Source organism: Hippopotamus amphibius, chromosome 1 (genome assembly GCF_030028045.1).
Source record: "Hippopotamus amphibius kiboko isolate mHipAmp2 chromosome 1, mHipAmp2.hap2, whole genome shotgun sequence".
NCBI lineage: Eukaryota > Metazoa > Chordata > Mammalia > Artiodactyla > Hippopotamidae > Hippopotamus > Hippopotamus amphibius.
This window is the reverse complement of record NC_080186.1, coordinates 135,157,781-135,182,428: the sequence shown is the minus strand read 5'-3', so window position 1 is coordinate 135,182,428 and position 24,648 is coordinate 135,157,781. Positions and strand designations below refer to the sequence as shown.

At 51.6% G+C, this 24,648-nt stretch overlaps 1 protein-coding gene across 1 annotated transcript in view; it reads right to left on the bottom strand.

Moving 5' to 3' along the window:
• The window catches only part of SLIT3 (slit guidance ligand 3), a 616,264-nt gene that overhangs the window by 83,061 nt on the left and 508,555 nt on the right, over positions 1-24,648 (bottom strand). The window contains exons 13-16 of the mRNA XM_057729448.1: positions 18,315-18,458; positions 16,664-16,827; positions 6,585-6,735; positions 5,273-5,347 (exon numbers count right to left, since the gene is read on the bottom strand). Of these exons, the coding sequence (XP_057585431.1) occupies positions 5,273-5,347; positions 6,585-6,735; positions 16,664-16,827; positions 18,315-18,458 (534 nt within the window). The remainder of the gene's footprint in view (positions 1-5,272; positions 5,348-6,584; positions 6,736-16,663; positions 16,828-18,314; positions 18,459-24,648) is intronic.

Here is a 24,648-nt window from a genome sequence, read left to right as displayed (position 1 = left end):
CTGCTCCTTCCAGGCTCCTGGTCACGGCCTTCCCTGCCTCCCTCCTTCCATCCTGCTGAGAAAACAGGTGCAAATATGCCTCAGAATCCCTCCCCCGAGAGCTGAGAGTGCTGGGAGATTCTCAAACTGGATTTCTGCTCCCTGCCTGACTCTCCCGAAACTCAGCTGGTCTTCTTATAAATCCTGGTAGTCCCGGTCCACAAGAACCCGGAAATGAGGGTAATACACACGGCAGACTGCAAATTGCCCCCACATTCGACTTGGGAAGAGAGAGAAAGGCTTTCCCAGCAGCTGTAACTCATCCAAACGCTGGAGCTTCTCCTCCAGCTCCAGAGAGTGAGGCTTCTTGGGGAACTGAAGTACATAGAGCAGGCAATGAAGATGAGTTATGGCAGCGATGAAGTGGGAGGTTCCCATTTCCTGACATCTGTTTCTTTAAATGAGCAGAATTAACATCACATTGCTGTAAGGTTTGCGAATTGGATTTCCTCGGGCTGGGAGAACGGAAAGCAGAAGGAGAGTGAAAAAAGGGGATAGAATTTTCTAGAACACCAGGCTGCTGCTCTCTCTCCATCCATCAAAGCACCACACAAAACTGCAGGCAGCTTGGGCCAGAGGACAGAGAGATAGCAGTTTGGGGCAAGCGCTCTAGACGCAAAATCAGTGCCTCAGGGTTTTGTAAGAGCTCCATCTTATTCTCAGAGCAGTATCTTCTTGAAGATAACCCAGATCCCAGGAAACCCCCAAATGCAAAACGAGGGCCACTGAGGAAGCCTCTCCCCATTTTTGTCTCTGCAGACCCACCTGAATGAGTACTGCTTCATGATGGCTTTGACTCTAGTGAGGATGGGCATCTCACACCTAAAAGGACCCAGTCTCAGAAACTCCCACCCCAGGGCTTCCCTGGTGGTGCAGTGGTTAAGAATCCGCCTGCAAATGTGGGGGACACGGGTTCGAGCCCTGGTCCAGGAAGATCCCACATGCCGTGGAGCAACTAAGCCTGTGCGCTGCAACGACTGAGCCTGCGCTCTAGAGCCCACGAGCCACAACTACTGAAGCCCACGTGCCTAAAGCCCATGCTCCACAACAAGAGAAGCCACCGCAATGAGAAGCCTGCATACTGTAATGAAGAGCAGCCCCCGCTCTCTGCAACTAGAGACAGCCTGTGCACAGCAATGAAGACCCAATACAGCTAATAAATAAAGAATAAAATAAATAAGTTAAAAAAAAAACTCCCACCCTAGACCATAGTCAGTTCAGAGGGGTCAACAAGCAGGACAAAACCGGTGCGCGCCTGTGCTCTCTCTGCAAGCTGCTGGGTGTACCTTTCAGACCCTGTTCTCATTCTTCCCAAGAAGCACCAAGGCCCCTGTAGGCTGGGGGATTCATCTCTGGAAAGCCTGAGCTTCTTCTAGGTCCCTGTCTCTTCAGCTTTGTAGGACAGCCCATTCCCTGTCTGGCAATAGGAAAGCACCTGTAATCCTGTTTAAAGTCCAGTCCTCGATGGAAATGCAGTGGGGAGAGAGTTAAGCAGATTTTTCTGGAAACCAAGGCTACCAGGTCATGATTAAGCAGCACACGGGCACCCTGCCAGGTCGCGGAGGTCCTGTCCACTTCCTCATGGACCTCTCCCTCCTCCTGAGATGGAAATTCTACTTCAAGCCGGGGTTACAAGCTCAGATGTCCGCAGGGTCCAGGCAGGTGACCTAAAGCCAGAAGCAAGCCCAGCGGGGACGGCAGTGACCAGGCAAGCACGTGCCCCAGCTAAGGGGGCAGCCGCTCCTCAGCTCAACTCAACTGGACCCGCTGCGGACATAGGCTCAGTTTTGCCAGATCTTCTGATTTTCCAAAAGATGCTAGAAATCCACATTTATTTTTCTGTGGAAACTCCTGATTTTTAAAAGAGGGCAACTACTCTTTATTAAAAATGCAACCACCACCAACAAATCCACCCGTAGGTACCTGATTCTGCCTGGACGGGTGCTAGGTTTCAGCCTCTCTTTGAGATGCTCCTTCAGTGTAAGAACTGACTTGAAAGTTCACCCGAGAGAGGCTGCGACCCCGCTCTGAATGGGAGGTCACAAAAGCTGCCTCGAGTTACCACAGACCTAATAACCCTTGTGGGGAACATCTCACGCCTTTTTTTTTTGCATTACTTAGCACAAGAGATACTCATGGAAGTCTCATTATTCCCACATGACAGGAAAGGGCACAGAGGTTCAGAACAGTTTGGAAAGGCACAGCAGAGTCAAACTCCTGGCTCTGTGTGCCCTCTCCTTTGCCCTCATGCCCTGCCAGGGTGCTACTGTCCAGACGGTAACCTTACGGCCCTGGCCCCACAGTCCTCGAGGAAGCCGGCAGACTCAGTCACGGGCACAGCTGCTTTAACCACTGACGGGCAGAAACCCAGCTGACCCATCACCTCTTGGGCGTGTAGGGGTGGCAATGGGTCCTAACAAAGAAGGACTGTTTATTTAAAGAGAGTCGCCATCAAGTTATTTTCAGTAAGTGGTTGCAGCTGGTGGTCTTTGGGACCAGATCTGCCCTATCGGGACAGTTGCCTGGCTGGCTGGCACTATATATATACGGATTTAGGCATATAAACGTGCACGCACACGCATCTACTGCCTTCAGATAGTGCATATGTCCCCTGGCTAATCGGCACTGTCACTACTCCTGGCTCCTGGCTTGATTTTCAAACTTGGACAAGTTACCTTCTGTGTTTCAGCTTCCTCACTTGTAAAGTGAAGCAATCTCAAAGCTGTTTTGTTTCTCTTGGTGAGGGGTAAATGCATGAGTATCAGTCCAGTCTGGCACAGAGGAAAGTGTTTAGCAACTGTTCGTTGCATTATCATTGAAGCCTTGCACCCATCCCCTTTCCATCGGGAGTTCTGAAAGTATTGGAGTCTGTAACTCCTGTTTTAAGTGTGTAAGCATCTACTCTGGGTCACTGAACCCCGATGTCCTCTTTCTGCCTTCCAGCCCCTTCTCACTGCAGTCCAGGGACAGAGGCCGTGTCTTTCCCCTCATCTCTTATACTTACTTCTGATGTTCCTCACGCCTTCCAAGGAAGGTGGATTTGTTTCTATCATGCAAATAATGAAAGGCCCAGAAAGGCAAAGGGCATTCCTAGGGTCACACAGCAGGTGGGGGACAGAGCTGAACTCCGAACAAACACAGGTCTGCCTGTTCTCCCCCCGGACCTGGATTTCTGGCTGCTCTCAGGAAAGGGAATATTTGGCAGCTCCGACCTTCGTTCCAGCATGGCAAATTCTGGGGTGAACTGCGTGACATCTGCACCTTCTGATGAGAACTCAGCCTATGCTTTGCCACAGTCCCCACCACTCCCTTTTGTTGCTTGCATGCTGAGGCTGGGAGTTGGCTGTACCCTATCGCTGCATTTGTGCCGTTGCTTTTGTTGGTGTGCAGAAACAGTTCTTCATACTCAGGTCCCTGTCAACACTGGGAAGGTGAAGGACTCAAAGTGCTTGAGTTTCACCTTAAATGGGAGAGTGCATATTTCTTTATGGAAGCAAAGGCTACCTGATCCTGTTTACTGTGCAAATATGCACCTGGCCAGTTTTACTTGTTTTAATACATGCCTTATCTCCATATGCATGTGCATTTGTTTTGAGGTTAAAGAGAGTATGCATTTTCAGGAACTGAATTTAAAAGGACATCTCCTGGCAGGTGATGGGCGATGTCTGTGCTGGGTTCCTGAAGCTAGAGGTGGGCTTGACCGCTTGGACATCCACGATGCTCACCAGGACCCATGCGTGTCCTCCCTCTGCTGCCCCCTCAGTTACAGTGCTCTCCACTGCCCCCAGTTACAGAGCTGCCCCTGAGGCCATGGCCAAGGTGGCGGCTGTGAGCAGGGAGGGAGGGAGAAAGCCTGGATAGCACTGATGCAATCCAGATGCTGCACAGGGCAGGGGAAGGTCTCTCTCCTTCTTGCCTGCAAAGGGCTGATGGGGGGAAGAGTGGAGAGCAAAATAAAATAAGGGTTACAATGAATTCTCATTATTCTTTGTGGCTAAGCTCTAGAAAGTCACCGAGCAAGATGAATTAGTGATTGCTGAACCACTGCTCCTAGAGGAAATACAGGGTTAGGTTCCTTTGAGTCTCTGGTCACCATTTTCATCAACCAATCAATACCTAACTTTGTTTATGCATGTTTCTGTTTAAAGACCTCTTATTGAATATATATTACTGATTTACTTACACTGCACTGCAAGCCAACAGCACTATAACTCTTGCCTGAACAAAGCTTATGTAACACATATTTCTCCATCAGGCACATCATAGCTTTTATGCCTGGGCTCACTAGACAGCCCTTCAGGGCTATGCTTTCGGTCCATTTTAACCAGTGAAATCACCCACAAAAGCACAAATATGCAAAAAAATGTGGCACTAGATACACTGTGGATTGGACACGTTACAGTCTGGGAGCTGAAACAAGAAATCAGAGCATGGCCTTGTTCGATTTCAGCGGGCAACATGCATGTAGGGTGACTCAAATTGTTTGCTGCTCTGTCTGTGTTTATGAATGACCATGAAAGCACTGTGAGTATTGATTTGGAGATTACAAATACATGTTAGTGAGTAGGTGAATCAGCACATATGGGATCTGTGAATAATGAGGCTTGACCATCCTTCCTTTGTTCCAGTGGTGGACTCAAACTCTGGGGCTGGGAGTTGTGGAGGATGGGGTGGGGGTGGGGTGCAGGGTCAAGGAGAAGGGAATTAGATGGTCAAGAGCCCCCTGTCCGTGCTGGTACCTCTGCTAGGGCACCTGAGAAGGGAAGAAGACAGGGAAGCAAGGCCAGCTGTGCACCAGTGACTACAGGTGAAGGGAAGGAGGCAGCTGATGTTTCCACTCCAGTGTGTCTCACCCTCACTCACGTGGAGGCCTCTAGAGTCCATCTACAAACAGCCCTTCTAATTGTCACCTCGTAAAAGTTACTAAGTGACATGCACCCTAGGTCCCTGTGTCCCATTGCCGGTCCTCACCTGAGTCCCTCCTACCACCCCTTGGGTTAGACGTTGGGTGTGGGGTGGAGGCTGGGGGTGAGCAGAGGGCAGATGGGGTGAAGGTCAGGGATGGTGCAGAATGCACGCTTTGCTGTGCGTGGCCGCGCCCTAGCGTCCTGCTTCCCGGGACGTGCCCAGAGCAGAGATCAGGGGGAGACTGAGAGGGGCCGGAGCGGAGGGAGAGGGAGCCACCCGTGCCCTGGCGATCTGTTCGTCTGCCAAGTTCCCGGGACTGACTTACATTTTCCGCAGGTTGGGCAACTTCTTGAAGATACCAGTGGCCTCTAGAACAGATATGTCATTGTCGTTCAGTCGGCTACATGAGAAGCAAGCAGATGAGGCGGCCGGTTAGCTGTGGAAGGGACACCTCCCCCATGGGCCCCCACCCCCCCATGGGTTTAGCCGAATTGCCGCCTGGACCTCACTCAGCCCAGGTCAACAGCACCATAGAAACCCTCCGTGTACCCCATCAGCATGGGGGGCCTGGCAGTGAGAGAAGGGGTGTGCCTAGGGGCGGGGAAGGAGACCTGGAGGAAGTCCCTCTGACGAGGGCGTATTCAACTTTTTGAACGCTGGGCACTTGAACAATCAAGTGCCAATGATTTGCCTTCATTTTGTAGGGGAAATGACCTCTTAAACCAGTGACCGCTTACACGCCCAGGGAGGTTTCCCCAGGTTCTTCCAGCTCTCCAAGCCACTTGGCTCTTTCCTGACCCCATCACTCTGCTAAGGGCAGCTCAGGAACTCCACACACAACATTCATACAAGCTCAGGGAGAGCAGGAGGTGAAAAAGGCTGTGCCCTACTGTGATTTGTAAAATCAAAGAAAAAAAAAATAATAAAGACCACCATCATTTATGTAGGGCTTAGTCCATGCCAGGATTCAAGTTGAAGCCTGTGCTTGCATCCTCTTCCCTCATCTTCCTAACCCCTGTAGGAGGTAGGTATTATCACCTCCATTCTACAGCTCAGAATCTGATGCTCAGATCTGAGAAGCAACTTTCCCAATCTCAGGAAAACCAGAGAAGACAGGAGTCAGGCCCAGATCTGTCAGCCCCCACATGCTGTGCTCTCATCACCCCCCACACTGTAACTTCAAGCTCTCCCACTTCTGAATAAACCCACATGCTTTTATTAGCATGGATAGCCAGAGGCTCAGACATATCTGATCTGATAGCTGTTTTGTCACTTTAGGACAGTTGCTTATGTGCTCTCCATCTTTCTGGGTATGTTGTAAGCTTCCTAAGGGCCAGGAGGGGTGGTCTGCTTTGCTCACCGTGGAAAAGGGTGAGCCTGACACAGTGCCTGACTCACAGCGGGTGTTTGGAAAATCTTTGTATCCATAGAATGAACGAGCTGTCTTTATTTGTGAGCAAGCTGTCCCTGAGGGATGCTTGGGGGTCTGCTCTCATCCTGGGATGTAGGGGACACCAAGGGGCACCCAGGTGACGGAGGTGGGAGGGGGCCGCTTCTAGGAGCCTACACCCACCCTGGCTGGCTTGGGGAGACTGGGCGTGGGGACGTGCAGGGGTTCCTGCCCGGGCAGCACTCACAGGTCAGTGACGTATTCAGGGAGGTGGCTCGGGACGCGGGCCAGCTTCTGGTTGGAGCAGTCCACGATGGTGCCCTCGCAACGGCACCTGTCCGGGCACATGAGGTCCATGAAACACTCGCTGCTGAACCTGCTGCGGTAATCCTCCGAGCCTGGGGGGGCCAAAGAGGGGGTGTCAGCGGCGGCCGGTCCGGCAGAGGGTGAGGTTGCGGGCAGTGGGGGTGGGAAGACATGGGGCGGGGGGCGGGTCTAGTCACAGAGACAGCAGCGCCCTCATTTTTTGGCCACCTTGCTGTGCCTTCCCTGCCCCCGCCCGCCTCCAGGCTGCTTGCTTTTCCCTTTGGTTTCTGTCATGCATCATCTTCAGTTCTAACAGCACAAGCTCTGTGGGCTCTTCAGCTTCTGCGGGTCACGGACCTTTCTGGGGTCCGTGTACAGAATCTGGTCTGCGATCTGGGGGGGTACTTAGTCCGTGATGCCCATGATCCATGGACCCTCTAAATATTCATGAAAATCCAAATGATGAGATTTGGATGGGGTTTTGATGAGAGCTCTGCCAGGGATGGGAAGGAGGTCAGGGAAGGGGTCACAAACTCAGTTGTCTTCAGGGACAGAGCAGGTAATGCACTGATAAAGGGGCCCAGCACACGGCGATCCGTACCACTGACACCTGGTTTCACTATTGGGAAGTAATCGTGAGACGTGGGGTCCTGGGGAATGGAAGCCCACTCCCCTAATGCTTGGGAATTTGGCTCAGGGTGGCCTGATAGCTCTTTTTAAAAAAAATATTGGTAATGAATGCAAATGTAAAACACTGTAAAGACACGTACAATTCTTGTGAGGGTTAGATGTACCGGCTGCCTTTGAGAGGAAGCTCTGTTTAACCACAGTGAGAAGCCAGTTCCAACGAGCGAAACTTAGCTGGAGCTAAGATTAATTTCTGAAATTGAATTTTTCTTGAGGTTCCACAGTAATGGTAATAGAGCCAATGATGCGCTGTCTTGAGAGATGCCCTGGGGAGCTGCTTTAATGATCAGACATGATCCCCTGGCACCTGGGCGAATCTCTGTGAGACCACAAATCTTGCCCGAGATAAAAGGGAAGCTCTGCTCTCCTATCAGACACGAGCCAGGTGGTGGGGGTCGGGTGTCTTTTATTTTCACCTTCAGCATTTCGTCAGCACAATGCCAGGCACGAGAGCTTGGCTCATGTTTGTCCGATGCATCAATAGGGTGTCCTCAGCACATAAATCGTCCGGTACGTGCATATTTCTGCAGTGTTTCATTTGACATGCAGTGAATCTCATTTGTTTGCCTCGCTAGTTGAGGTGGACCCTGGCCATCTTATGTGTATCAGGAGCAGAACGGGGCACCTGCGGTACAGAGGTTTTGGCAGTAGAGGGCGTGGGTTTGCCCAGGCTTTGCCACTTGCCCCAATCTCTCCACACATAAACCGGGAATCACAGAACTGCCCCTGTCTCACAGGGGCTGCAATGAAGATTCGAGGAGGATCAAGGTGGCGGAGAGCCTCTGGGAAAGGGTAAAGAGTTGTACAGATGTCTGTGATTCTATTTTTTGCTAGCACCTGGAGGAACACTTGGCATGTCAGAGGCCATTAAGACATCAGTGTAGCGAGTGCTCATAGCTGACATGTACTGAGCACGGATCACGAGCGGGGCGCTATTCTTTGAACTTCAAATGGGTGAGCCCATGAAATCCTCACAACACTCTGAGGCTATTACAACACCATGTTATCGGCCAGGAAACTGAGGCCAGAAGGTCACTCAGGACGTGGCAGAGAAACACACCCAGGCAGGCTGCTGCCAGGGCCCACGTGACCAATACTTTGTTTGACTGCAGAGGTGCTTTTGGACAAAACCTTCATCCCAGTCCTAGGAACGATCATAAAGTCAAGCTGGTGGAGGTGACTGAATGGCATGTTCCTGCCGTGGGCGGCGGGGAGACAGGAAGCAGATGTCCCCGCTGCCTTCTTGGTTTCTCACTCCTCACGTTCCCCCTCCACGGTAATGCCTGACCGGGGATGGACTTGGTGGGCCCCTGATTCTGAAATGACATCATCCACCTAAAACAGAGGTCAGGGCCTGGACCTGTCTCCTTTCCCTCTCTGCTCCTTCCTCACTCCCCTCCTCCATCCTACTTTCCACACCCCCCACCCCGCCGCACCCCAGGCCTGTGTGAGCAAAATCCACGCGGGCATCCCCGGTTATCTGGGTGGCTTCCTGGTCTAACGCATCATGTACTTCTCTTGCCCTTGGTTGCCAGCAACCGTCCCACTGAATAACTCTGACCTGGTCCATTTCCCTCCCCTCCCCGCCCCCCCCAGACACATCACTGTGCCAAGTCCTGGATGAATTTCACAGTGCAGACCCTGCTAAAGGACAACCCTCTCTTATTCCCAGATGGGGGTTCCACGCGGTGATGGTGCGAAGCGGCTTTTCATACACACACCCGTATTTCTCGTCAAGAAGGTGTCTACAACGGGATCTTTGCAAAGCGGAGGAACCCTGAGTGGTCAAAACCAGAAAGACAGGAGGGAGCGCAGTTTGCTCGCCAACAATGATGAGCCTGAAGGTGTGCGCCGGCTGGGCTGCGGCCGGGGACAGCCGCCGATTAAGTGCGTTTTCGTTTTAATCAAGGTGAGAGCGTCTGTAGTTAGCAGGAATCGCTCTCTGTAGTATACTTAGATTAAAACTGGCCGACCTCTGCAATGCAACCGCTGACCCATTTTAATGAAATGATTTTGCAATTAGATTCGATGGACTAATGCGTCCCTTCCAACATTTTTCCCCCTGCTGTGTTTGTTATTGCCCTGGTTTGTAATAACGAAGGGGTCGGAGTGTGATATTTTATATGAGTGGGAGCCAGGAATGTTAATAACGGCGTATGTACAGGACCAAAAGAGTGCGTTCCCCAGTCGGAGCCAGCCTGAAATGCCACCTCCATCACTTCATATTTCATTACCCAAACTACCCAGGGTTTCTCGGAGCCATTTGTTATGCCTAATGCTCATAACTACCCAAAAGTATTTTTAACTTTTCCAGAGCTTTAAAAGTCAATTTCAATCTCAATGCATATTTGTTAGTGCCAGAAATACTTAGTAGGAGAGGAGTAACTGCAATAGGCCGTCGCTTCTCCTCGTCGGGGGAGTTCAGACAGGAGCGACCTCGGAGGATTTGAACAAGGGCCATAAAACTAGATCCTGGCTGAAATGGGTCTCGGGAGAGCTGATCTCACCTGGCATTTCGCCTGCTCCTGCCCCTGTAGCCCTCCTCCCCCATGGCGGGCAGCTCAGAACGATGACACTCGGGACGTGAGCACAGAGAAACTTTAATAGGGGAGTGGAAATCCACAGCGATGTGATTTTATTATGAACCCCTGCCCTGCCACCACCTCCCAGGAGAGAAGGTATATGATGTTTGGATGGTTGTGGGGTTGGGGCAGGTGGGGAGCCAAAGCTCCCATTCTCTCTCTGGACGGACTTGGTTGCAGAGGCCAGTGCTGGGCCCAGGGTGGCCGCTGTCACTAGCACCCTGCATTTTGCATTATCCTCTGGGCAACCAGTTTGTTGAACGGAAGTCACAGATGTACCATTATCAGAGGACCAAGGACCTGACAATGCACATGTCCAGAGCTCTCCTCTTCTACCTCCAATACCCCTGAGGTGGGTGGGATGAAAGAAGGAGGAAAGGAGCAGAAAGAGGAATTGGGGGGAGTAGGAGGCCTGCTGGGGCTCTCCAGCTTGAAACGACAAGCAAAGGTCATAGGTGATGAATGGAATCAAGAGAACATTGCTAGGCACACAGTTATGCACTCGTGGGTAAAGGCCAGGAGACCAGACACCAGTTGGCTGGAAAACACCAACTGTTTACCAGGAGTTTGGTGATTGGTTGGGCAGACAGCTGTCCTAGTAAGCTCTCCCTGTCAGAGTCTAACATGAATGCAGCCATCTGCCTGGCAGCAGAGGGAAATGGCCATGACTTAAGGCTGGGGACTGCCTGGTCACGGCCAGCTGCTGGAGGAGTGGGGAGGCACCCGTGGAAGGGCACCCCATGGACCCGCTCCCAAAGGCCTGGCCCTGGCATGGCGGGGGTAGTGCCGAGGAACTCAGAACATCCCCTCTCTTCAGAGGGAAAGGGAATTTCTCAAGGCCCAAGGACTCATTCTACACCAAATGGGTCTTGGTACATTCATGGCTGGAGGGGAGGGGCCATCTATACTGGGATGCTTGCTCTCTTTCTTGCTCAAGTCATTTTCTATGAACAGAAGGAAGCTTAAAAGGGAGTGTTATTTTTTTCAACGCCCTCTCAAGTCCAGTTCTTTTTGATTTTATAACTCAAGGCCGTGGGCCTGTCCACAGCTGAGAAGGCTGAGGATTGCAGTTGCAAAGAGCAGCCATGCTGGAGTCCAGTGACCCTGGGTAAGTTAGCTGACCTCTCTGAGTCTCTATATTCTCATCTGCAAAATGGGACTTGCAGGGTTGTTGTGAAAATTAAGCAAGGTAATGATGCAAAAAGTCTAGCACCTGGTCTATAGTAAGCACAGTAAAAGAATTCAGAGAGGTAAACAGGACTCTTCATTACTCAGCAATGGCTGGGCCCTGATTCCGAGGGGCGGCCTGAGAGAGAGGAGGCAGTGAGAGTCACATATCACCATGGGAGCCCAGAGGCCAGCTCCTGGCTCGAGCCAGGGTTTGATTTTCACCAGGGCCCTCTCTCACAGGGGACAGAACACAGACTCCACGGCATGAACCGAGAACACAATCTTCCGGTTACACTGGGTCTAGGATTTATCAAGAAATAAGCAGAACGGGAGGTGCTAAGACCCCCCTCTCTTTATTATCAGAGGCAGTGGGCTTCTGCACAGCCCCCACGTGGCACTGAACTAGCACCACTGAGGAGCCCAGCACTTTGGCCTCACGTGAACTGTGCTTGGAAGGTCAAGGAAACAGGTTGGACGTTGGGCTGCATGGGGACCAAAGCGCCCATGAGGAGAGGGGCTCAGTTCCAGAAGCAGCCTCAGGTTACATCCAGGGTCTCAGACTCGTGGCAGTTTCATCATTGTCAGGCTCACGTCAATTCCTAACGCTTCCAATAAAGATGGTAGGTGGAGGGTGGGTACCAGCAGCACGACCTTTGGGTTAACTACCATGTGAGAAAATGACCTCGGGCTGGGGCGCTTCAATGAAACAGAGGGTATATACCTTGGGTATACGTGTTCCCTTCAAATAGAAGAAGAAAACCTGTGGTTTCTGAGCTCAGACCTAGCTACTTTACCCCTTGGCTGGGATCCAGACCAGATTTGGGGGATGGCGACTCCATCTGGGATAGAGACGTGGATCTAGGTCTCGGCATGCCCCCTGTATGCTTCTCCATCCCTATTTCAGCCCAGATCTGCTGCTGCCTGGAGCTGGAGGCACTCTGTGAATCCTTCGAGACTCCCACCCCCCGCCCTTTGTGAGGCCGGACCCGGAGAGGTGGGTCTGGCGGGTGGTGGGCTGCGGTGCTCCAGAGCAGAGAAGAGGTGTCCGGCGGTGGTGGCGGCGGTGGCGGGCCATGCTGCAGGAGAGCGCGGTGCTTTCCGCGGTGCTTGACAGAACCATGTTCCGTTTCCATCGTTCCACCACATGGTTAGATCAAGCACAAAGGAAAGCCCCGCGGCGACCGGTCAGAGTCAAGGTCAGGAAGCAGCGTCAGAGAGAGGACAGGAGCGCTCAGAGGAAGCAGCGTGGAGAAGCGGAAGCCGGAGCAGGCCCCCACCGAGCGTGATTAGCTCCAGGAGCAGGGTGCCACGGGAACGCGTCCGGAAACAGGAGCCCCACCGCCCTCACACCCCGCCCCGGGGGAGACACAGGAGCAAGGGAGAAGAACAGGGGGCAGGCCACTGGACACCCCTACTCAGGCGTATCAGGGCCGAACGGATCCTTCCCAAGGGAATTACGACCCCAAATGTCTGTGATCACATCGCAGACCTGAACGGAGCCTCCGAACCCCACTCAGTCACACCATTGGATCTGCCAAGATGTCAGACTTAGCAGAGGCGTCTTCTGCATTCTCTGCTGCCTAGGGCCCCCCACAGCAGAGTGGTCCTGTAACCGTCTGATCCCCTGTGCCTTCAATAGAGAGACAGGCCACGGTTCTCAGTGGTCTAGCAAAGCTGCAATGCTCTTCTTTAGAAAATGTCCCTCTGATGTCTCCTCAGTATCCTTCAAGGCCCCCAGAAACCCTCTGGCTGACAGATGTTCATCCCAGATCACTCAAGGTATGGTAGAGGAGGGGTGTGGCATTGAGAGAAAATACACGTTTCTAGCAGGGAGAAAGTCGGGGAAGCCACAGAGCCCTGGGTTCGGGACTGAGAAACCCACGGTCCCAGCGATCATGACAAGAGACCTCTTTCAGACTAAGAGAGGGAAAGAAAGTGGAAGATACTAGGTTCCACGGTCCTTCCTGAATTCCTCCATGACTGTAAGCCATGGTGCGGGTTGGGAAGACCAACAACCAATGGTTCTGGATGCCATGGGCGCAGGTGAGGGTGCCCAGTCTTTACACCCTTATCTGCAAAGCATCAGCGGCCGTTTTTACGAACTTCCACCCAAGCCCTGGGGAGGAGGTGTGTGCATCTTGAAGAGACTAGAGTCAGGGCCAGGTGACTGGGACCCTCCCAGCCCTGCCGCCTGACAAGAGGGACGGGATCACTGTTTCTCCACAGTGTGTTTTTAGGACAAGATGTTGGCAGCATGTTGCCGTGCATACGTTATCTGTGATGACTGACCAGTTAGTCCAAGGCCCCCCACAGCTCCGGATCTGGCCCCACCTCTTGCTAAGCCTTCCCACCTGACTGGCTTGAGATGGCCACTGTAATGTAGACTCAACTCTGCTCTGATCCCCCAGACAGGCAGGGCTCTGTAAACACTCTGGTTTGGGGATTTTGTATTCGAGTCTGACCAGGCCCTTGGTACCGGAGTACGGAAAATCCATTCCTTTCAGGCTCCTGCCCCCAAGCCTTAATATCTCCTTCTCCTTCTCTTTGGTTTCCCTCAACAGAAAGAAATGCAGGGACCCGGGACAAAGTTACCAAGAATCTTCTCAGTGTATCAGAAGTCCTGGGTTACAGATCTTGTCCTGAAAATACCACTCTATAACCTTAGGTATGACTTCGTGCTGTGTGGGCCTCAACTTCTTCCTCTCTAGCATGGACTGGGTGACCTCTGAGGGCTCTAAAGCCCTGGGATTCCTCCAGAGGTGTCTTGCTCTTTGCCATCTTTGTACAGATGAGGACAGAGAGCACACCGCTCTGTACTTTTCACTACCAGTTCCTCCTTGCCAACTGAATCTCCACACACAAAACGGAGGAGGCATGACGGAAGGCAGACAGTATTTCCTGACTGCCAGGTGCTCCCCCGGGGAGGGGCTGGGGGTCTTAGGCAGCCAGACGGTGCCTTTTGAGGACTTAATCTGATGGTCAGATTACCCCAGCCGGCAGCATTCACCTCTCACCCGATCTTGCTGCCCAGGGCAGCGGATGCAGCTGATAGAGGCAGACACAGGGCAGTTGGGAAGCCAGACGCCCAGCCTAAGGAGGGGCTTTATGCGTTGCAAGAGCAGCCCTCAAATTGACTCATAATTACATCAGCTGTCTTTGCAATGGGGGTGCTTTTAGGGAAAAGTAAAACGCAGACTTATTATCTGTCACATCCAGTACGTGTCACCTGCCCCTCCTTCTTTCTTCTTGAGCTTCCTGGAAACACAGAGCTTTAGAGCTGTGGCTTCTGCATCCCATAAGGCTAAACAGGTCTGGGCCCCGGTGTCTGTCAAAGCCAAGGTCTTTGGAGTGCCCCCGAAGCTAGCTCTCTGGACCTCTCTCGTCTGTAGCTACATAAAATAAGAGCATGCAGCATGTTATATATGTCAGGGTCCTCACAGTTCTAACTTTCTCTGCCTTTATAGGAATAGTCTTTCTGCTTAGTATTGATGTATAAAAAATTTTCAGACAGGGTCAATCCAGAAACCCTGTCTCCTTTCCCTGTTTGTTTCTTTTTTAAATTTCCAATCATTCCTACCCGACATGGGAAAAGAAGCCAGGCTTCCTCCAGTGGAAAGGTAGGTAGGTCGTGGCAGAGCTAGAGTTAGAACTAAGCTCTACTCTTTCTAGGTCTGCTGGCCGTCTCCGCTTTCTCCTACTTAGTTCTGTCTGTACCACATCCCCCACCCCAGATACAATCATTCCGGGGCAACGGCTGATCCCTGGGCTGATTCCATCTCTGTCCTATGCCCCAGGGTCTTGGCATCAATCAGGATCTTGAGATCATGATGGGGACCCCCCTGAGACTGAGGGATCAGGGTTGGTAGACGGCATCCTGCCCTCCTTGGCCTCTTATCATCTGTCTTCTTGGGCACAACTGCTGTCAGAGCTAATTAAGGCAGCCCCGGCCAGACACAGGTAGGAAAAGAGGGGGCGGAAGGAAAAAGAGGTGTAAGTCATGAGGAAAGGGCCCAGGGAAAAGACGGTTGTGCCTCAGGGCACGGCTCTGGGCTGGGAGAGCATTTTCCTCCCAGAGACACTGCTGGCCCCAAGAAGGAACTTAAGGAAAGAGTTCAGGGCCTGGGGTTGGGGGCGGGGCCATGAGGCTGGGGAAGGACGTCACCCACACAGCTGGGCCTGCTTCCCGAAATGGCCCTTCCCTCCTACATGCTGCACGGTGCTGAGGAGCGAGCCGGACCTGGGGTCCGAGCCTGCCTTTACCATTTGCTTGCTGTGACCATGGGGTGCCCCTTCACCTCTGCTGCAGCAAGGGGACCTCTCCTGCTGACCTCACAGGACTATTGGAAGAACCAAGTCCAGCTAGAAGCCCTGAGCACTGCGCTCGACTGTGGCAAGAAACTGCTCTTGGAATTGACATTGTTATTCTGGGGAAGACAAATTGAGATCAATGTCTCAGACTGCCGCAAAGTCCCCGGGGTCCCTCCAAGCCCTCTCTAGGTATTTGCTTCTGTTGAAAAAATAAAACAGCTCAAGTTCATCATTCTGGAGACACGGGCTGAAGAATTGGACTGTGAGGACAAGAACAACGTGAAAGAAGTGCAGGTGAGCCTTCTGGTCTTCTGGCAACGAGGGCCCACGCTGGCCTTCTACCCAGGAAAACCCATCTCCACGCGACACTCGGGGCAGGGGGAGGAGCACGGTCCTTGCTGACACATGGATTGTGAGGGGTGCCTTCACCCCACCTCACCGCATCATACCATCAATGTCTCCCCATTGGGAGCACAAAGCAGCTTGGTGGTTTTTTTTCCAGTAGCAAATAGCCCAACTGACAGTCATTTTTAACTGCCTGTTCATCCAGCTCTTGGGTCAAGGAGAGTGACTTCTCTTTCCAAGATGGGCTCAGAGTTCCCCTGCCTTTCACCCCCGCCCCTGTTCCATTTCTGGGTACACTAGGGAGGAAGGTTTCTAGAGGGAGCTTGGGAACTAGAGAGCAAGGTTTTGCCTTTTTTCCTGAGCAACACTCTTTGCTGTTCTCTCAGTGATCAGAATGCATCCATCTAGGGTGGAGGAGAGAGCAGAAACGTCTGTGAAACCTATAATACACTGTGGTCCAAGGGCTGTACCAAAGGAGGCCGTAGATGGGGAGAGGAGGCCCTAAGACTCCATGCTTCCTGCAGCCTGGCCTGGGGTATATTTATTTCTCTATCTGCCACTTGGGGAGCATGATGTGGAAACTAAAACAGTAAGAAGTAAATCACAGCCTCTACAGATCACATGTGTACAGGCTGCCTCATCCCCTCGCTTCCACCTAGCCCGGAGATGTGTGGCTGCCTGGGTTCTGTCTCTCCCGAAATCACCCCCCTCCTCCCCCTGATGCTTTTATTGTGTGTGTGTGTTTTATTTTAAATCCATACGCTAATTGGTTTTCTGCAGGGCTAACTGAATTCCCCCAATTTAATTTGCAAAGATGCTTCCCAGGAGCCATTACAGCGCGCGCTGTCCTCCAGATTGGATTATGGGCCTCTCTGGGGCTGCTGTACTCTGAGGCGGACGGTGGGGCCCAGCCCCGTAACCTGATTACCTGAGCAGCGGAACTTCTTGCTCTTGATCTGGCTGATGCGCTTGTTGGCCAGCCGGCGCGGGCTGCTGCAGCGGGCCCCGCTGGTCTCGATGGGGTTGTCCTGGAGGTAGTCGGCCAGCCACTTCAAGTGGCAGTCGCACACAAACGGGTTTTGGGCTAAGTGGCTGAGAGAGGGACGAGAGGGACACGGGAGTTAATCAGATGGGCCCCTCGGTGCCGCCTTCCGCCTTGACCCTGCCTGGAGCTGGGCTCTGACAATCCAGCGCCAGGCTCCCTCCCTCATCGCCCCAGGGGCCTCGGGGGAGGTGGGGGTGCTCTCAGACAGGCCCCGGATAGGGGGCCTGAGGCCTGCTGTCTGCAAAAGACAGTCACCAGTGCAGCTGGCGTCCAGTCTGGGGAATCAGCCTTCCTCACTCTCTCCACCTGGGGCAGGACCCAGCCCTGACGGTCTCGAATCTTGCCCACACCAATTCTGATGGGCAATGCAAGCTGCCGGCTTTGGGTTGATGCTGAGAGCAGACTGGATTTTATTTCCCCAAGCTCAGGAACACTGGGCGCATAAAGCAGCTGGCGTGGCACCGGGCGCAGGGTGGGTGTTGCGTCTATAGTAGCGGGTTTTGTTGTCATCGCCGGCATCACGAGGGCAGCAGCACCGTGGGCCTGGCTTCCCCTGGCTCAGTGAGGAAACTCTCCTAAGCTCCACGCTCAGTGCTCGGCACGTGGTCGGGGTTCACTGTGTAGCAGCTGCTCTTACTCTTTATTGGCTCCCGTCTCTGGCCACAGGGGCAGTAAGTGCCAGATGACTCAGAAGGCCTCCAGAAGCCCCCAGGCTCATGGTGAGGACAGGGGCTGGGGTCTAAGCTTAGGGGTGGAGACTTCACAAACATGGGCTGAGATCTGGCCTCAGGTGTCATCTACCTAATGGAACTATTTATGAACACCTGCAGTGCTTGGGAGTAAGGACCTGCTCCCTAACGAGGGAGGTGAAATATTCCTGTTTTCTGGTACAGGCTGCCTGTACTAGAGGCTTGGTTTTGCAGGGTGGTAGGTGTTGGTAGGCAGGAATGGGTTATTCTGGAACCTGCTCAGAATGCAGTGGTCACAGTGCTTAAGAGAGCAGGTAAGCAGCCATTTGGCCTGGATTCAAATCCTGCTTCTTACTAGCTGTGCAACCTTGAATAAGTTACTTAGCATCTCTGTGCCTTGGTTTCCTCCCATAGAAATGAGGGCTCACAGTAGCATCTACCTCCTAGGCCTGTGAGGCTTGACAGTTTGGATACAGGGAAACCACCCAGTGGGGTAGCAAGCACGGCGTGGGTGCGTAGCACAGGTGAGCTGCTGCTATTATCATTATTATTACTTTTTAATTATTATTATTATTTTTTGGCCAAGCCACGCAGCATGTGGGAAATTAGCTCCCTGACCAGGGATTGAACCCACGTCCCCTGCATTGAAAGCGTAGAGTCTTAACCACTGGACCGCCAGGCAAGTCCCGAGCTCGTGCTATTATTCACATCTGGTTCTCGCTGCAGGCTCCAGGACTTCTCCTGGACGTGCTCGCTTTGCCTTCATTTTGAGTGTTGTCTGTGCCTGTGTGTTTGGGGTCGCCGGCTGCCTGGGCACGCGCTGGCATTCGAGACGGCATACTCACAGCGTCTGGATGGACTGTAGAGGGGCAAAGAGCCCCTTGCTGATGGTCTGCAGCTTGTTGTCGTACAGGGAGAGCAGGTTGAGGTTCTGCAGGTCCTGAAACGTGTTCACCCGCAGGCAATTGATCTTGTTGGCATTGAGGAGGCTGCAGGCAGAAGAGAGGCTGGTGACTCACTCCTCCTGGTGATGACTTGGGGAGCAAGGGCTTGTGCTCGCCTGCAGGGGAGGAGCTTCAGGCTTCCCAGAGCTCTCCTTACAGTAGGGGCTCCCGCCACCAGCAGAGAAACAGAGGGACTTGCATGCCTGTGGCCACACAGGAGCTAAGTGCCTGAACATGTCTGAAACTCCAAAAACGTCCGGGCACTCATGCACCCGGTTGCCACGGACGCTGTGCGGCACCCCGATCACCGATCACTTGGAGTCTTTCCCCTGCACCCGTGCCCTCAGAGGAAGACCTGAAATGGCACCCTGTGTGCTCCACTTTCTGCTTTGGAATGCAGAGCTTCCAGGGCTCAAAAAAAAAAAAACCCCAAAAAATCATTTGGCACAATTGTTTTGAAGCTTTAGGTGATTGACTAAGGGTAATTTTGATTCAGAACATTCCTTAGAGTTCTTTTGGATCACTGATCCTATTGGAAATCTGATGAAAGCTATAGGTCACCCTCCCAGAAAAAATACAGCCGTGGGTAGGCACGCATGCACACACATACACATCCTCTTTGTCTCTCTCTCTCTCTCTCACGTACACATAAACACACACAGACACACACAGATGGAGGCCCATGTGATTCTGCAAATACAATCACGTGTGTTCTGGTCCAGGTCCTTTGAACATGCTCTTTACCCCGTGCATAAGGTGATTCCTTCTCTTCTGCATCTCAGCCCAAATGCCATCTCCTCAGAGAGGGCTGTCCCGACCCCCCCCCCCCTCCAGTGCGGCCCCCAGACCTCCCACTGTCGTCTCTCCTGCCCCGACCCCCCCCCCCCCAGTACGGCCCCCAGACCTTCCACCATCGTCTCTCGAAGCTCCCTGTTTATCTCCCTCATAGCACTTCTCTCACTGTGGTTAGAGGACATTTGTTTTCTTGTTTATCATTTGCCTCCCACCCAAGACGGTAAGTTCCATGATGGCACAAGTGACATCTATTTTGCTCCTCCCTTTATTCCTAGTGCTGAGCACACGGATTTATTAAGAAACACGCTCAACTTCATATGCAACCCCAGGGACTCGCACTGCTCTCAGGTGACACCCATCCCCCAGGATCAGCCTTCCTATCCATGAGGGACCCCGTTCTGCTGCGGTTTTAGTTCCTTAGACCCCCTCCCCCCCCCCACCCCCGACCCCGAAACAAACAAACAAGAGGAAGCTGCCTTTCTGGTGGAACGCTGGTCCAGCCCAGGGGATGCCATGAGGGTTACAGAAATGTTTTCCAGAATGGGGCTGGCAAGGCTGACACTTTGGGTCTTAAAAGTTTCCTGTGATCCTAGACTGACTAGCTGTGCCCTTGAAATTCGTGTAAAATCATTTCTCACTCACTCTTTTTTTTTTTTTTTTTTCTTGGCGCACGGGCTTAGTTGCTCCACGGCATGTGGGATCTTCCTGGAGCAGGGCTTGAACCCGTGTCCCCTGCATTGGCAGGTGGATTCTTAACCACTGCGCCACCTAGGAAGCCCCTCTCACTCACTCTTGAATGGAATTGGGTGGGGGAGGGGGGAGAGGTACTAAACTAACCAGCAAAAAATCTTGAATTTAAAAAATTTCTCTTTTCAACGCTGGCTCAGAGCTTCCCTCATGGGGAGGGACCCCTGAGATGCATCACGGCTGGCCTCCCTTTGGGGGCTCTTGATGCCAGGGTCCAGGGGACTGGACTTGGTAACGGAGGGGTTGCCATGGGAGTGCAATCATCCGTACCACCACGCCCTCGCTGGGCCCATCCTCCCTGCGTGAGGCAGGCAGCTGTGGCGGTGACAAGAGGAAGAAGAACTGCCTGTTTAATCTGGCTAATAATGGGCAGGGTCCCAAGGGTTCACACAGATGTCCTCCTGCCTCGCAGTGGGAAAAAAGCTCATGTTGCTAGAATACTTTCCATGTTTTCCAGAGTGCTTTCCTGATATCCTATTTTTCTCACAGTAACCTGGGCAGATGGGCAGCCTCACTCGTTACAGGTGAGGAAACTGAGGCTGAGAGTTCGGTGGGCTGGTTCAAGGTCACACGTTTCCAAGGAGCGTGCAGGGAACAGTTATGGTAATTTAGGTCTCTGGAAGGTTTAGTTTCTTCTTTATGAATGCCTTATCTACCCCGCCCATCTGTCTATCCCCTTTGTAGCAATTTCAGTGCTTTGTATTTTAAATTTTAGTCAAAGTCACTCCATTTAGGGGGCATTCCAAGGAGGATGCTATGGAGTGGAGAAACAGGGAGAAAAGTGAAAGGATCCAACAGGGCTAAGCCCCCACGGGTCAGGAATGGACCTTTCACACACACACATTTTTTGGTTCTCTTGTTTAAAAAGAAAAATAAAGTATGCAGTAAATGATTTGTCCCAAAGCTTGATGTCCAGGGCCTTTTGAGGGCACCATCTTGCTAGGAAATATTGAATCATCAGGAAAGAGACCAGGTCAGAGGTGCCAATCTCATGACCTGAGGATAGGATCCTCCCCACGGCACATTGCAAGATCCCACATGCAACTCTGTTCATTCGGCCCTCCCAGTGTTAAAAATTGGCACAAAACTATGATGAGGTATCACTTCACACCTATCAGAGTGGCCATCATTAAAAAGTCTACAAATAACAAATGCTGGAGAGGGTGTGGAGAAAAGGACACCCTCCTAGACTGTTGGTGGGAATGCATGGTGCAGCCACTGTGGAGGACAGTATGGAGGTTCCTTAAAAAACTAAAAATAGAGCTACCATATGATCCTACAATCCCACTGCTGGGCATATATCTGAAGAAAACACTAATCTAAAAAGATACATGCACCCCAATGTTCACAGCAGCACTTTTTACAACAGCTAAGACATGGAAGCAACCGAAGTATCCATTCGTCTGTCGATGGACAAAGATGACGTGGCATATATACGTACACAATGTAATATTCACACTCAGCTATAAATAAAATGAAATAATGCCATTTGCAGAATACGGATGCACCTAGAGATAATCATACTAAGTGAAGCCAGACAAAGACAAATATGATACCACTTACATGTGTAACCTAAAATATGATACAAATGAACTTATTTACAAGACAGAAACAGACTCACAGACATAGGAAACAAACTTATGGCTACCAAAGAGGAAAGGGAAGGGATAAATTTGGAGTTTGGGATTAGCAGATACAAACTACTATATATAATGGAAAAGAACATCAAAAAGAATATACACGTATGTATACATATATATGTATAACTGAATCACTTTGCTGTGTATCAGAAGCTAACACAACATTGTAAATCAACTATACCTCAGTTTAAAAAATGGGACATTTCTCTCTCTCACTCACACACATCAGATTTCTATTTTCTCTTGAAAAAAATCAGAAGCTCTAGTAACACTGGGTCCACAGGAGGCAGCCATGGAGTGGCTGCCCCCTTTAGATAAGATGTATGCTCTGTTTGCCACATTCCTCACTATTCCTTATTGTGTGCCCTTCACAAGTATATTCTACCTACCTTGCTCGAGCAGACATTTAGATTTGAGACGCTAGTGCAGATTCACGAGCCCAAATGCAGTACTTGGTCCTGGGGAATGCCAGACACTGGATAAGGAGGATGGCCATGGGGAGAGAGGAGTGGCAGCTCTGATCTGCTTTGAAAGGCTATCCAAACTATAGGCCACTCTGGCAACTCTCCTCACCCATCAGAACTACTGAGGCTTCTTTTTCTGATCCAGATGCTTTCTTGTTCCCTGTTGCTCCTAGATCTCCCAGCATGGGATGTTATCGGCAAGATGTAAGGCACCAAAACAACCCAGGCTGACACAATTGTGAGGCAAAGATAGTGCAGGAAGCAGGAGCAAAAGGAAACACAAAAGGGCAGAGTCTCCCCGTCACTTATTCTCTCCTGGGATGCTTGGCTCCCTAAGGCAAGATGCATAGGTGCAGGGAAAGATAAAATTAAGCTGCTTATCCAGATTTAGATGCGAAGGACAGCCTCACTGATCCCCAGCACCGGCAGCATCTAATGGCCTGTCCTTCTGTCCTCCCTTCTTTGGGCGGAAGCTTGGCAGCTACTGAACTCGGTCTGGCTTCCATGAAAGGATCTCTGAGCTCTCTGGTACATGGACGAGAGTTGCAGGGGAATTAAAAAAAACAAAAAACAAAAATCACCCTGGGACTTCCTGGTGGCACAGTGGTTAAGAACCCGCCTGCTAATGCAGGGGACATGGGGTCGATCCCTGGTCTGGGAAGATCTCACATGCCGTGGAGCAACTAAGCCCATGTGTCACAACTACTGAGCCCATGCACCACAACTACTGAAGCCTGCGTGCCCTAAATCTCCGTGTGCTGCAACTACGGAGCCCGTGTGCTGCAACTACTGAAGCCCACGTGCGTAGAGCCTGTGTACTGCAACAAGAGAAGCCACTGCACTGAGAAGGCTGTGCACCACAAGGAAGAGTAGCCTCTGCTCTCTGAAACTAGAGAAAAGCTCACGCACAGCAACGAAGACCCAACGCAGCCAAAAAACAAACAAAAGCATACCCTACGATGGAGCAAGCAGAGAGTAAATGTCTGTTTGAAATGGGGTTCAGAAGTTCTGTAAGAAGTTCTGAACACAGGCCATCTTCCTCTTTCACTGGAGGGATTGATGCTGCCTCTTTCTCCATCAAGGCTGCTTGATCTGTCCCAGTTCATCCCCATTTGAGGAGCAGTGGGGTTACCTGCTGTGGGAATTAGTAATAACGCAGCAGCATCTCCAGTGTGTGGAGCCCTGTGCCAAAGGTTTTCCAAAGCACTTTCCATGTAGTATTTTCCTTCACCCTCATGGCAGTACTGTGATTGTCCTCGTTTTGCTGATGAGGAAACTGAGGGTCAGACGGTGATGGATCTAATCAAGGTTGCCCAGTGAAGTTCCAGCCTGTCCGACTCCAAAGTTTCTCTCTCATCCACCATGTAAAATCCATATTCTCGTTCCTGTGCCTGGTGGAAGGGGTTCCCTGTCTCTGGGGAGTGGCTATTTTTGCTAGTTTCAGAATGCACCTGGGCACACTTCAGGTGGAGGGAGATCTGGTTGGGTCTGGAAGACTGCTTGCCTCCTGGTTGTGTAGAGGCATCAGGAGTCCTACTGACTCTTAGGAAGGACCCGGCACCAAGCTGGTGAGATGGGATGCTCTTTGAAATGCTCACTAAACTGTCACTGACACAATGGCAGGCTCTTCACTGGGTGGCCTGCACCCGTGCAAAGCAGCAATGTAACCTTCAGGGATCATTGACTAGATGCTGATTTGGAAGCTGGTACTCCTCTCACCCTGAATTCTCACTCGAGGCAGACCCGGGGACAGAGACAATAGCATCCCTTATTCAAGATGGGATTCTCCAGCTCGCCTCGTTCTAGAGGCTGCCTGGTACTCAAACTCCAAATTTTGATGCCCCCAACTAGATCTCAGCTTGATCTGCTTTAAATCCGGTGAGGGAAGAGGGGTTGGAAATGTATTGTGTTCATAAATACTTCCCTAGAAGCAGATCCAACCATCTCTCAGGACCACCTGCTCCCAGATCCACCTCCCGAAGGAACCTCAGAGTTCACATAAACAAAAAAGAGATGGCGGTTGGGGGGAGGGCTGAAGTGATCAGGCCAGGCTGAATAGCTGGGGCCACATGACCTAACAGGTAATATGTACTATGTGTGGCCAGGCATTTGCCCAGCTCCTTACAAATATTAACTTACTGAATCTCCCGATAGCCCTACAAGGTGTTATCTCCATCTGACAGATGATACCCCTGGGGACTCAAAAAGCTTAAGTACCTTTGACCAAAGTTGCACAGCTAGTTAAGTGGTAGGTTGAGTTTGGATCCATGCTATCTTAGTTCAAAGACTTTGCTCCCACTCCGATGCCTGTGGAGGGACTTTGGGAAGCACCCGAAGCTTATGGGAGGAGGTAGAAGCTAGGTTTTTTGTAGCCACTGCCATTAACTTCGTAATGATTCTACAATAAGATGAAAGCAAAGAGCGATGCTCCCGTCAGAGGAAATTAAGGAGAATGAGAGCACACATACATCACCTTCTAAATTTATGCCTAAACGTTAGCTCCATGAGGCACTCTGCCACCCCCCTCTCCACCGAGCACTTTCAGCTTCCACATATGTTCCATGTCAAGAGGTATTAGCACTCAGCCCA